Source organism: Aspergillus alliaceus (genome assembly GCF_009176365.1).
Source record: "Aspergillus alliaceus strain CBS 536.65 unplaced genomic scaffold BDW43scaffold_37, whole genome shotgun sequence".
NCBI lineage: Eukaryota > Fungi > Ascomycota > Eurotiomycetes > Eurotiales > Aspergillaceae > Aspergillus > Aspergillus alliaceus.
In genome coordinates this window covers 346,498-360,979 of record NW_022474720.1, presented here as the reverse complement: position 1 = coordinate 360,979, position 14,482 = coordinate 346,498, and the positions used below count along the sequence as shown (strand labels likewise).

The 14,482-nt window shown below is 47.6% G+C and overlaps 2 protein-coding genes across 2 annotated transcripts; one reads left to right on the top strand and one right to left on the bottom strand.

Moving 5' to 3' along the window:
* Window positions 1–519: 519 nt before the first annotated feature.
* Window positions 520–9,170, top strand: BDW43DRAFT_313455 (uncharacterized protein; the record flags this gene model as incomplete). The annotated part of the gene is made up of 2 exons (XM_032047609.1): window positions 520–2,989; window positions 3,049–9,170. 2 exons carry the CDS (start codon window positions 520–522, stop codon window positions 9,168–9,170), a joined length of 8,592 nt encoding a protein of 2,863 aa, XP_031897967.1.
* Window positions 9,171–13,606: 4,436 nt separating this feature from the next.
* On the bottom strand, window positions 13,607–14,482 carry BDW43DRAFT_313454 (MAC/Perforin domain-containing protein; the record flags this gene model as incomplete). The annotated part of the gene is made up of 1 exon (XM_032047608.1): window positions 13,607–14,482. The coding sequence occupies one exon, from the start codon at window positions 14,480–14,482 to the stop codon at window positions 13,607–13,609; it is 876 nt and encodes a 291-aa protein (XP_031897966.1).

The following is a 14,482-nucleotide window of genomic DNA, read 5'->3' as shown; positions in this document are numbered from 1 at the left end:
TCCCATGCTGTACTCTATATGAACGACGTAGGCCAAATGAGAGGTGTTGCCTTTGCAAGGTGGCTAGCACACCTTGTCGTCATTCAAGCATATTCCTCGTTCTCTGTTTTACTCCCAATCCACATTACCAAGCGGAGCCATTGTTCCACAAAGCCATGGACCAGTCCTCAATATCCGCTCTCGACACTGTAACGGCGTACCTTGATCAGTCTGAGCATGGAACCAATCCATCTGCGGGACTTGAAGGCGTTCTTAAAGAGGGCCATATCCTGGCGCAGGATGTTCCTGTTCTCAGCTTTTCCAAAGCCCTGCTACGCTTCGCCGACAATAACTGGGAAACCTGTCGCTGGCTCTTGGGCCAAATAAAAGGCCAAATGCTAAGCGAGGCCTTGGCCGACCTGCTCTTTCCAGTGTCAAATTTTTGAAAAACTGAGGAAGCAAAGACCAGCACCTGATGTAGACGAGGACATCCTGCTCGGGATCCGGAGACGATTCTTTCAAAACTACCCAATGGTAGCTATGAGGACCTTCTTAGACAACAGAAGGTATTTCAGGATTCCAGAGAATACTCGCAAGGCTGCCCAGGCTACTATTGAGGCATTGATTCGCAACGGCCTTGACCCCGATTCAAGCGACATCTTCAAGCTTGCTGAACAGAAGTATACGAGCAATGATGGTAGCATCGTGGATGACTTTCCAAAGATCTTCCAGGAGGCTTTGGAGTTTGTCAAAATTGTCAAAAGCCTCTCTCGGGTGGCTCTAGCAGCCGACGATGTGCCACCTCTCTACCGTAAGGAATACCGTAGTATCCGGAACATCGCCACGGAGCGGAAGGACCGGTTCACGAGAATCATGCTCAAACAGGGAGTGAGTGAAACAAATGCACTAGCCATGCAGGATGCTGCACAGAGGTTAGATTGCTGGAACGAGCATTTCTGGCTCACAGTCATGGAGGCTCGTAGGAGCAGGTTTACCTTCCAACAAGAGCCGCGCGGACTCGAGGTCACGCCGGGCGCAGACAGACAAAGTAAGAATACTAACAACCTAACCAGTATTTTCAACCTGGAAGATCCTGTCTGCGAGACCTGCTGCTCAATCACGAGTCTTGCGGCCTATTTTGCGGACCTGTTAGCGTTGCTTAGAAACACCCGATTCGAAAGCCCCGAGGGGTCCCTCCTTGGCGTTTTAGCCAAGCGTCGCTCAGATCTACAAGACCTCCAGCTCACATGTGCCAACTCGCAAGTGTTAATCCCTTATATTGCTCTGGTCAACGAAGTGCTCGAGTCGTATATCCGTCAGCTACATGAGACTTCGGGGGAAGACTTTCCCATCCAAGTCTACAACACGCCAGAAGGCACGGAGACACTTGAAGAATATGGACACTCGGATATCCCTGTGTATCTACCTGGAACAACCGATGAATCTGTTTACAATAGCATTATTTCGCAGCAGATGTACCCTTTCTCGTATTTCCCGTACGAAAAGGCTCGGGACCAAGTGACGCAGATCCTGGGCCACTTCAAGGTACATACGCTTGATGTAGTCGAACGGTTCCGGTTGGACAGTCGTCTTCTTAAGGATATTTTGCCGAACCAGCAACAGGGGCCGGATATTGCAGCCGGGCTTCGAGGGGGTGTAGAGGAAGTTTTCCAACGACAGAGCGCTGCAGAAACGATCGGCATACAGCAGGCTGAATTTTCTATTATCACTGGGGAGACGTTCTTCCCACCTTGGTTTGCGGACCTTCTAAACGGGTTGTCAGACGCGAATCGGAGCGTGAAAGTCCTGTCCGAGTGCCCTTGGACTGCCGCGCAGCTATGGGGCTATGCGACAGCAACAGACATGATCAATAAAGAGAGTGATACTCGTCTTTCTCTGATCAAATCTGAGCTCATGCCCCGCTCCGGTTTGGGATTTCAAGAAATTCTCGACTTGGTGAAGACCCAGAGCTTCGGGCAGGATTTGGTGATCGTTAATAGGAATGGCACCCCAGACTTCAAAAGCTCCCTCGACGATCTGTTGCTCCTCGCCAACGCATCTGACCCACCGTTCGTCGACTTGACTGCGGAGATATGCTTCAACCTGCAAGCCTTTTTACGCCTCAAAGCGAAGTTGAAATGGGCGACCAGAGATATCGATGCGGCAATAGTTTGTCTGCGTGCGCAGGAGACGCAGACGGCCCCCAGCATGTACCAACCTCAGGCTTCGAACTTCTTCTCTATCTCTCCCTATGTATTGAAGAGCATTGCTTCCATCCTCAAAATCAGTTCATTATGTGGTATGGAGCCTGCGTCACTGCTACCCCTGTGGGGGGCTATCGACTCCTACGGCGAGAGCTCGTTCCTCCATCGCAAATTCTTCACTCCATCCATGGGCCTTGTCTCCCCGATCTTTGCACCACCAACAGGCGATCGGTACTTCGTGATTGAAGGTGAAACGGTGCCTCATAGTAGTGTAGACGGCCCGCTGTGCACCTGTCTGGAATGGCCCATCGAACACTTTCCAAAGCTTCTACAAGTGGCAGGCCTGGAAGATGACGGACTTGATCTTAGTGTGCACACGTTCACCATCCTGTACCGATATACCACAATATGCCGAATGCTTTCAGTCCCACCCGAGCACTGCGAGATATTTTTTCAGCTCTTTTTTGCAAACCCAGGGGTTGATAATGAGGAATATTCGAATCCGTTACGAAGCCCTGCTGCAACCCTAGCTACAGTTGAGAAATGGAAGAGATTGATAGATGCAGGGTGGACCGTCGAATCTCTGCATCGAGTGATACTGGGTTCGCAAGAAAGCGCAAAGTCAGAATTATCGGTCCGGAACGGGCTACAGATAACCTCTTCCATATTGCAAGGTGCTAGAGAGATCCGTAACTCATTTCCATTTCTATTTGCGCAAGCTCTGCCAAGTAGTGATAACATAGCCGAATGCGCCGCTCGCATATTCGATGCGGCAACTGCAAGGCAGGTTGCCGCATTCATTGAGGGTAAGCAAACAGCGGAAGTTGAACTTGACACAGTCGTGCTAATAGCGTCCGATACATAGAGACACAAGTAAATACTGTGACCGTACCCTTCACCACTCTCGACGAGCTCAACTGGATCAAGGACGAATCCACCAAATGGCCAAGCAAGCTGACATTGAACCAATCCATGGCTGGAAGCGGCTTAAACGCAGTTCTATGCCTCCAAGGATTGTTAAGACAGCAGGATAGGAAGCGCCTTGAGAGTGCCTGCACGGTGTTGGACAAATTCAAGGAGGCGCTTCAAGTTCTTTTCCAGCAATCTCTTGCGGCAGGGGAGATCATCCGCGCTCGGTTTGAAAGCAGCAAGATGTCCCATCTGATTGACGCTCTGCTCCTCGATGAGGACGAGCCAGAAGGCCAGGAAGCTGAAACGAGGGCCAGTGATGCGAAGGCCACACATAACAGACAGATGATAGTGGCTGAGGGAGTCACACGTAAGAGACGAAGCTTGTTTATCCGGCTCGCCTGTCCAACAATAATCTCGGATCTCATGGAAAGCCATATTGTTATGACAATGCAAACCGTGGCGCAGGGCTCGAACTTGGAGTTACTCCCAACCCTGCTCTCGAATGTGGTTCGATCCCAAGGCAAAGATCAGGAATTCGCAATGGCCACGTTACAACGCCTGAGTAACTCGGAATATGCGCCAGAAGTAAATACCATGGATGTGTACTTCACGCCTAATGTAACAGACGATTTTACATTCATCTTTCTCAAAGACAGTGGCCACCAGCCTATCGCACCGGAACTTACTATTAATGGGATTAAAGTAGGGTTCGATAACAACTTCCGCACAGCAACGTCTGTTCGGATGTCAAGTGGCCAGACATACCGTCTGTTCAGTAATTTCCCGGCTACACAGCTACATTGGGCAACGCCAATGTCCATTCCTGCGTCGTTCAGCCATGGCATGCTCTTACCAGTGCACAGTGTGAAGGTTGCGGAGGATATCACGAAGGCACTCGGGCGTGCTGTCGTTGCCTGCGAAACATTTGAACTCACAGTTGAGGAGCTGCGATATTTCAGCAAGGCTGATCCTGGCGTGACACCAATGCTGATTATTGACTTAAACGCACCCACGCTAAATATGCTTGTTGAAGTTGAGCGTTACCGTGAATTCACGAAAGAATGTCGGCCCCGGTCTCGCGAGGACCGACCAATCGAATTACTTCAGTGGCTGTCATCAACTACTGAGCCCAAAAGAGAAGAGATAGTTGCTCGAATTGCGGCTTGTACCGGATGCGATCGAGCTCGATTGCTCGATACGCTAGATGAAAAGCACCCAGAAGACCGATTTCCAGACAATAAGCTCATTGGGAGCTTGCGAGATTTTAAAGAGCTTCTCGATATTCATCGGATCATGCGTATCGACAGTCGACTTGGCCTAGCGGCGGGCATTGATTCACAGCCGTCAATCTCCACTCTATTCAACATTGCACATGCCCGCTACATCTTTACTGTAGAGGAAGAGGCAGAGGCTGCACGCAGTCTGGGGGCGAGACTAACGCCAGAACAACGAGCAGCATCTGACAGAGGCCTAATGGAAAACCAGCGCAACGCCCTTGTCTCGTATCTTCTGCAGCAGAAGCAGATACGGGATCTCGGCATCCATGATGCCGACGGCCTCTTCGAGCATTTCTTGATTGATGTCCAAATGGGTCCACAGATTCGAACGTCACGCATCAAACAGGCCATATCAGTAGTGCAGCTATTTGCTCAGCGATGCCTGCTCGGTCTGGAGAAGGGTGTGCCTAAGAGTGTCCTGAACCGCGAGCAGTGGGAGTGGCGCCAACAGTACAGTCTGTGGGAGAGCCATGTCAAGATATTTCTGTATCCCGAAAACTGGTTGGAGCCGGGCCTCCGAGACGACAAGAGCCAATTATTTGAGGAGTTGGAAACTAGCCTGATGCAGAAGAGCCTTAGTCTAGACACCTTTATTCAAGGCATCAAGACGTATGTCCATGGTCTCAGTGAAGTATCCTCTCTCAAAATCATGGCCTGCACCCATGAGCTTGGGGACCGTGCTGCTGATATCTTCCACTTGTTCGGTCGCACACGTACCTCGCCTTACATGATCTTCCATCGCACATTAACTGTTCTAAGGCCGCAGACTGCAGGTGTATTCTGGCGGCCATGGAGGAAGATTGAGATGGACATCCCTTCAATCGAGGCAGAATGGCAAGGGGAGAGCCTACAGATCAGTGGCTGCCATCTCATACCTGTACATTCTGGAGGTAGATTGTATCTATTCATCCCCCATATAATACCAAAGACCGCCCCGGGAAACAACCAGACCAAGGTAAGTAAGTCAGGCAGCAGTGATACCTCTGACAATGCGGAGAGCAAGGCAGCTCAGCCCAGGCGCTTCTGGGAGATTACAATGGGTTGGACGGAATTTTCCAATCATAGCTGGACGCCCAAGCGCGTTGCAACAGGCAGTATAGCTCTGGACTACACGAAGTCAAAACCAAACGAGCTTCGATTTGAGCCCAAGTTTGATCCCGACCGGGCTAGTAGCAGATTAGTGCTCGTCGTGGGCTATCCAAGTGAGAAAGGGCAATATAGCAGAATTGGCGGGTTCAGCTTCTGTGAGGACCAAATGGTTGCCATTCCCACATCCGCCCTTGGCGGCTATAGAATGACAAATAGTAAAGGTACTCCAGTCTTCCAGAAAGAAACAACTAACCTCTCACCAAATATCGAGCCCGACACTCCTCTGGCTAAAAAAAATGAAGGGCCACTTATCTGGTTGCCAAAGCCGTTTGTGAATCGTAACTCATCCACTACTGATAGCAAGAAAGCCAAGTCTATCTCATGGACACTATCTTATGAACGAGAACAGGCGCCCATCGGCCTCGTGTTCAGTGCACAGAGAAGTGATGGGACAAGCATTAGCTATTTCAACTTCCCTACAGCGCAATATACCGCTGACACCTACTGGGAAAAGCAAGGCCGTAGCGAAGGAATGAGTATGGTAACACTGGATCACACCTTTTCACACGATTTGACGCGTGCCATTGCCGTTAGATCTGATCCTCTTAGCCAACTCTTTGACACACTTCGTACACAAACGCTTACGGTACCGGAGACATTCGGTCAGGATAACTCATCACTTGGTGTCGTCGAGCCCGATAACGGTACCCCCAACAAAGAGCCTACCAAGAAAAAGGCGGGTATTATTGGCGGGGCTTACCATGAGCTTGCGCAACCCATGGCTCTCTATAACTGGGAAGTAGGACTGCATTCAGTTCTGCTTGCTATGGATCGTTTTTTCGCTACTCAGCAGTTTGAGGCAGCACTCCAGGTTGCGCGTCTTGTGTTTGACCCCACTGTAGATGTCAATGTCAAAGGAGCTTCAGCTTCCAACCCTCATGTTCAAACCCTGAGTTGTTGGAAATTCCCACCTTTTCAGGAAATTGCCTGTAACATGAGCCAAAAGCGCGGGGTGAGCCTGAAAGTTTCTGACATTGCCAAGGATAGTCATTTCAATCTAGCAATTATCGAACGGCGCACTCACGGAGCATTGGTGCATGCTACAGCGCGTGGTCGGCCCGAGGCGTACATGAAATGGATTGTGATGAAATACGCTGAAATCCTCATTGCTGCTGGGGACGCGCACTTTCGCCGGTCTACCCTGGAAAGCTTACCATTGGCGATTCAACGGTATGTTGAGGCATTACACATTCTAGGCCCCGAGCCCCCAAAGGTTCCAAAACTAGGCAAGAGAAAGGCATCAACGTTCCGGGAGCTCAAAGAAGAGGATACAAATCTAGAACTGCGGCTTCCTTTTTCCCCTCAAGCTGTCGAAGGGGCCCCCCAAAGACAGGAGGGAGACAGAAGGCGAGAGAAGATAGTATGCTATCTACGTACTACGTACTTCTGTGTGCCGATGAACCCCAAGTTCAAAGAGCTCAGGACTGTTGTTAACGAGCGGCTCTACAACGTAAGGAACTCATTGGATATCCAAGGTCGTCCTGTCACATACTCACTCATCGAGCCCCCCATTGACCCGGCCGACTTAATCGCTCTTAGTAGCCAGGGGCTGAGTATGTCTGAAGCTTTGGCCGCAGTAGTCGGGGAGCAAGACAGCCCCCTACCCCGACAGAGATTTTCACATCTACTGCAGCAGGCGTTAGAGTTATGCAACGAGCTTCGTGGTCTGGGCGAGCGTTTGCTTTCCGCTGTTGAGAAAAGAGAAGTTGAGGCATTTAGTGCGCTGCGGGCGCGTCATGCAACGGCCATTCACAACATGATGCTGGATATCAAAAAGACACAACTCACTGAAGCCCAAGAGATAATTGACTCACTACAGATCAGTCGTAGCTCTCATGTGTCGCAGCTAGAATTCTACCTCTCCCTTATTGGCGAGCCAAAGGCAACAGTGCCATCTGAAAAGGATTCCTGGGTTGATATAGCTCAGGATATAGATAAAGTTACAACCGATGATCTGCGGATGTCTCCCATCGAGAAGGCAGAGATGGATTTAACAACGGCCTCTGGAGCATTGAACACCGTTGCTTCTGGGATTGATGGATTGGTTGCTCCGATATTCGCTGTCCCTGACTTCCAAGCGATCACAGCGCCCATGGGTGTCGGTACCAGCGTTGGAACGGGGGGTTCAAAGATCGCCCAAGGAATCTCAGCAGCTTCCACATGCATCAAGTTGGCGGCTATGATATGTGATATCAAAGCAGGCCAAGCCGCTCGAAAAGCGCAGCTCACTAAGCAGCTCCAGGAACGTCGGTTCCAGGCCAACATGCATGGCCGGGAAATAAAAGCCATTGACAAGCAAGTTGAGATTCAGAAGACCAGAGTAAAGGGGATGGAGCGAGAGATCGAGCTTCAGGAGTCTGAGGTTCAGGAGGCTGCGCAAATTGAGCTGTGGTATAGGACCAAATACACGAATGAACAGCTCTATAGCTGGATGGAGAAGCGACTTCGCGGTCTTTACTACCAGGCATACACATTGGCCATGAGCGTTGCACGAAAGGCTGAGAGTTCCCTTGCCTTCGAGCAGGGCCGCAGAATTTCGGTTCTTCGCCACGGTGGTTACTGGGATGCCTTGCACGACGGGTTATTGAGCGCAGACCATCTTTATCTTGACCTCAGGCGGCTTGAGGCCGCTTCACTTGATGCCGACAAGGACAGCTTCGAAATAACAAAAACTATTTCTTTGAGGCAACTTGATCCTTTAGCCCTACTGACACTACGCCTGACGGGAACAACAACCTTTGTGCTTAACGAAAGTCTGTTTGATAGAGACTTCCCTGGCCATTACATGAGGCGGATTCGGTCCATAGCTGTGTCGGTGCCCTCGATTCTCGGTCCATCCAGTAGTATCAATGCCACCCTGAGGCTTCTAAGCCATCAATACCGTGTTTCGTCAACTGTGTCTAAGGCAGCTGATTATGCAGCTCAAAACAGGGAATCCTTTCGAACAGATAACCTCCCCATTTCAGCCGTTGCCATCAGCTCTGGTTCACATGACGCAGGAGTGTTTGAGCTCTCGTTCTCAGGCCGCGATTACATGCCATTTGAAGGAGCAGGGGCAGTATCATCCTGGCGCCTAGATCTTCCAAAGATTCGGCAATTTGATTACGAGACCATTAGCGACATCGTTTTGCACATGCAGTACACAGCACTCGAAGGAGGTGCCTTGCTCAGCGCCGTCGCGAGTGAAACAGTACAGAACGCACTCCAAGCCAAGGACAAAGTGGGCCATAGCGATGGTTTCTGGTTCATGTGGGATCTCAAATCTGATTTTCCCAGCGAGTGGTATCAATTTGAGTCCAAGCTTTTAACCGACAGGAAACCCGAGGGTAATGGCATTCGAGCAACAATGGAACTAGGCAATCTCAAAGACCGTTTGCCTTTCCATTCCCAGCAACAGGCGAACCTGAAAGTACGAAATCTTATCTTCGCTTCAAGTAGCCAGTCTCTAGTTGAGGAGCTCCGCATCAGTGATGTTACCACTCCAGATAAAAAGGGCACCCAGCCTAAACCACTTGGGGAGAACTTCACCATGAAAAGTTGGAATGAATTAACAAAAATGACAGACTTGAACGGATGGAAGCTTACAGCGCCTTCCAGTATAACAGATGTGAAAAATGTATATATGTTGATGCGGTATACGTATAGCTGATGCTGGGAGGTCAGCAACTACAGTGTTTTGAGTTATTGATTGGAGACTTTCTTCTTGCTGTTTTGATATTTTTATATTATTTTGAAACTGCTTAGCTGCCTCCTTCGCCCCACAATCCTTCTCTTTCCGTTACTTCTTTTATACTGTCTCTTAAAATCTTAATTCTTTTTAAGATACCCTAATTTTCTTCCTCTTCTTACTAAAACGCTGTTTCTCTATCTTATTCTGTTGTTAATAAAGCTTCTCTTTCTCTTTTAAAGCCTTAGTAACCTATATAGCTTACTTTCTTTACTGTTTAAAGCTCTTAAGCTTACTGGATCTTCCTTAGAAGTAAAATACTGCATATCTATCCTTAGACTTTTGTAACGTAAATATTAAAGACTTTTCCTTTTCTTATTTAGAAGAGCTTTCTCAAGTCTCTTATAATATAGCTTAAGAAGAGTGTTCTATACAGTAAGCTTATAGAAATTATACTCAGCTTCTTAGTATTTTTATTATTTATATTAGCTACAATATATTTTAAAGCTGCACCTCACAGGTTCACCGACTACATTTGGTCTGGCAGGTAGAGTCGATTGCGGCGATCGCCGCAGCCCAGGGCCTGCTGAATAATTTCCTGAAAGACGACATCATGGACGAAGGCTACGTAACTATGTTCTAGACACTCAATATCTCTATTTACGTGGGGAGCGGCCTCGGCCAGAACAAAGTACCCTCCAGTCAGCATAAACATATCTATCTCTACCAGGGCGCACCAGATAACCAAAATATAATATCGCTTGAGGCATCCGGGGACCAGATCGAGAGGTTGCCTGCTATCCGAGACAAGCAAGGCAGGACAGTGGTGATGGGTAAGGGCGACCGACTTTCCCAGGTGGATCACGTGCTGGCCTTCTCGGACCAGAGACTATTGAACATTTTCTCTTCCACTGTCATTGGTAGGAAGAAATGCGTGGGGAAATAAAATGACTGATGAATCAGCAGTACAGAAATCTAACCCATGCTCTGGGCGGCAAACCAAACAGCGGTTAGTAGACTCACGACAAGGGAACAGAAATAGTATATGGATTCCAAACATGGACATGGTCAATGCTATACTTCAATTTGTTAAGAAAACTGGAAGACTTTACAAAGACGACTGAATCACCATCAGAGGAAAATGAAGGTCACGTGTATATAGCTGATCATGTCAGGATAGGCTAGCTCAGAAGGCTACATGCAGCCTAAGGCCGCGCACAGCCGGAGGAAGAATAATAATAATAATAGTGTCAAGCCGCAGGTCTTATGCCTGAGGAGCTAAAGACCCATCAACTGCAGTGTCTTCCCCATCTCCATTTTCTGGGCACCGGGTACAATGCCTCCATGGGCAACACAGACTCCAGGCTGCTGAAGAACTTTAGCTCCTTCCGAGCGGTGGTGGACGGTAAACCTGTATCTGGATGGTCTGGATTTGTTAACCCCAAACAAGTACTCTGCCTAATCCTTGTATGCAGACATTGGTCCTGACCTCCAGAACTCCCTCGTGGATGAATATGTAAATGAAAATATCCAACTGATAGTGAAGTGTATTGGAAAATCTGACAATATCAGTGTGAAAGCAATGCTCTCTTTCAGGACCGCTGGGTATCTTGCCTATCTCCTAATAAAGCCAAGCGGCTATAACAGCTTACTTTTAATAACAATAAATATCTCCATACAGTATTTGATACATTACATATGATTCCTAGACTGTAGAATAGAATAAGTCTTGGATCTTTAAATAGTTTAATAATATTAAAGTGTAATGAAGTTAGTCTTCCCCTATAATGCTTGTAACTTTGTTTTACTGTTCTTGCTAGGAGATTATTCACTACTTGAGACATGTGAAGAATTTCTGGATAACCCATATTAACTATAATTATGCCCAGATGGCCTTGATTAGTCTCTATACAATAGATACTCTGCAGCTGTATGCACCTCGGGCCTCTAAAACTGATTGGATGTTACGGGACGAATAGATTGTTCTAACCTAAGCGTGCCTATTGAACAAGAAGAAATAGCTAATTGACAGGAATAACGCGTCGTACGAAATATTTGTGGGGTAAAAGCTTGGCAGCGGTGCCTTAGGCAGAGCTTCCCATGATATAGGGCTGCCTGTAAGTCAGTCCCATAACATTGGAAGACTGTAAAAGGCAAAATCCTTGGTAATAAGGCTTTTGCTATCTTCAGTCAGTCTGAACACGCTGCTATTTGGGAGAGATTACAGTATCATAAAGAGTACAATAGCATAGTCCTATCAGTTGATACTTTTTTACGTGATAAGATATATTTTGGAGTTTGTGCTCATGCCGTGAAGTGGCTGGTCACTGTAAATAAACAGCATCTGACAGTTCAGAGTGTACTAGTCTAAAGCTTTTTACTCTATAGAGCTAACAGTGATTTCCTGATCCATATCTCTAAAACTATCTTTTACTAACAGTATAAATCCAAGGCCGAGTATATATATTCTGAATACTGTTAAATCTGGATATGTATAATATAATATTATCCAGACATGGCTAAGGATATCCTGAATAGTAAATAAAAAACTAACCCCGCCTGAGTAAAGGCCTGAGTAAAAGTAGATAAGAAAGTGGTCTATAGTATGGCTGCTCTCGCGCGGAAGCTGGGTTTCTGGATACTGTAGATTAAGACAATCTTGAAGAAATTACCTGACTAACAGGATATACAGGCTGCCTTGTATAAAGCTTATAAGCCGGACTACTATTACTATAATAAGGAAACTTTCAAGTGTCTTGTTAATTATATTGTTGATTATTTTATGCTTATAATTCTGAATAAAAATTCGCCGACCGCGGTGTTTATCGCTTACCGCGGTGTTTATCGCTTGCTGGGTTTCCAAGCTAGTAGACTGCTATAGAACATAACATCTCGCCAGGTCCGTGACACAGCTGCTGGAAAATGTTAGGGGGGATAGACAGCTGATTGAGGAAAAGATTATATAGGACAGCTCTTCAGTCTTAATAGTTGGTTGGTAGGCCGACGAGGTCGCAGGAGCGTAGATAGATGACCCTAGGGGTCTTACCTTTGCGGTGGCTGTTGGTTGGCGGTCGTGGGATCATGTAGGTCATACGACCGTGGTTGCAGCATCTACCTGGCCAGGCGCTTATGATCTGACGTCTTGGGTGCGACAACAAAGAACCTGCGCCCCCTATCATACTGCCTGGATCGTCTACCTCATTGCCTACATCCCTGGGCCCATGGTCCTGTCTTTCGCACCCCCTGAATCTTTAAACTACAGGCCCTCGTCCGTAATCGACGTAGATCCCTGATTGATCTCCAATGCGGACTCCAGGCCCTGCTAGCCTTACGCCTGAGGGTCTCGGTCCCAGGGCCTGCATAGTTCTATCTAATGTAACCCTAATGCATCTCATGAAGTCACAGAAGTTAATACATGTATGTAATACAGATGAGTATCTGCGTGTTTACTAGTGTTATTACTACTAAATGCACTGTCTCCAGTACGTCGGCTGTTTGACGTGAATACGTATATAGACATTAGAGCCAAGTGTAGGTTCAGACAAATTCCCTAACCACGCGCACAATGCCTGGCATAGTATCTGGCTCCCCAGTTCTGCGGACACTTATCTCCAGGACCAGTGGGGTTTTTCCTCAGCCGATGGTCTATTTATAACTAGGGAGACGGCTGCAGTCCAATAATCTGTCCTGCGGCAAGCCTGCGGACGCTAGTGCCTTGTAAGCGGGGTGACACCACTCATTGACATGAAGAAAACTTTGTCACATCCTCATCATTTTATGAAGTTCTGCCTTGTGTGTCCACCCTTGATAAGCGCATTAGAAAGGAGTCCGTGACAATAACATCAAGTTCCATCGGAGTACCGAACTTGGAAAACCATGGATCCTTTTCAACTAGACGATTTTTAGCTAAGGGAATCTGTAGTAACACTATACTAGAGCAGTTGCCTCTGCATTTGCATAACGGTTTAGGGAAAAACCCCAAATTTAGATGGGGGAGAAAATGCCCAAATCAAGGCAGTGCAGCATCAACATGCGAGACATTCAATATGGGGCAGTGCATGACCCGAAACCGCGATGCTTAGTCGCATACCCAGGCTTGAATAATGAATTGACTGGAAAACTAGATCTTGTTTCACCAGAAGGAAGAAGGAGTTGTGGGCTGTACGGTGAAAAGTCGAATGTTTTAAGACCAGATCCGGGGCCGTAAATTTCGACAGTAACGGGAGCTCGAGGTGCTACCACAGAAAGAGGAATGAATAACTCACAGTACAGTACAAAAGAAGTGGTAGTGAGTGTTTTTTGGATTGCATCATGTACTTCCTTATTGTCCATGTTGGAGACATGCACATTTGCTTCCAAGTGATTTGGTTTGATGCGGTTAAAAGATGTTTTCACTGAAAGGTCGACACGGAATTTTATCACAAATTTTCGAATAATAGGCTTCCATATGAATGTCGGTCTGCTCCTTTTAGAGATATACCAGGAGCATCACTGGCTCGCGCGCCAAGTACAGAGCGGATCCCATCTTCGGTGAGCTTTGTGGATAACTTCAAAACTCCCTCAGAGAGGCGCATTTGAGACAGGTACTCTAGAGCTCGGAGTAGCCTGCCGGAAATTTGCCGATGCTCCTCATATAAGCTATTTTTCAGGATGTTCCCGATACTGTCGACTCTAACGCTCACTAGGTTATTGGCCACAGCATTATCCAGGCTGGGCGCCCAATCATCGAAAGCTTTCCGATACTTTTCTAGATCGTCCGGAGCATTGCTCAAGATGATATTGGTGCTTGAGCTTCCGCCATATACCCTGGCCTGGAATTGACGAGAATTCGTGTGGTAGGCCTTGTATTCTTCGGCAGATTTCACACACGCATCTCCCTTCACGGAAGCCAGGCCATTATACTCGGCGCTTACCTGCGCCTGTAAAATCTCCTTCGATTTTGATTTTGACGATTCATTCTCCACTTTCAGTTGATATCGAGCACCGAATGTAGAGGACTTGATAACGTGGGTACCCCAACTTCGAAAGAAGCGAACATACTGACCATAAACCTCATCTTTCACTTCCCATTCTGGAAGCTGCTTTGCAGCCTCAACAAAACCTGGATTGATATTCGGATCTGTACCCTCATGACCCTCAAACTCTAGGATAGATGAGGAATGGTCCACACTAAGCATGGCGTAATATTTGTTACTGCTCAGACTACTGCTGTAGCTGTTCTGGGCAGATGCGCTTGCTGAGAATCCAGCATAGCTTGCACTCAAAGATGCACTAGTGTCAAGGTCACGGGCCAT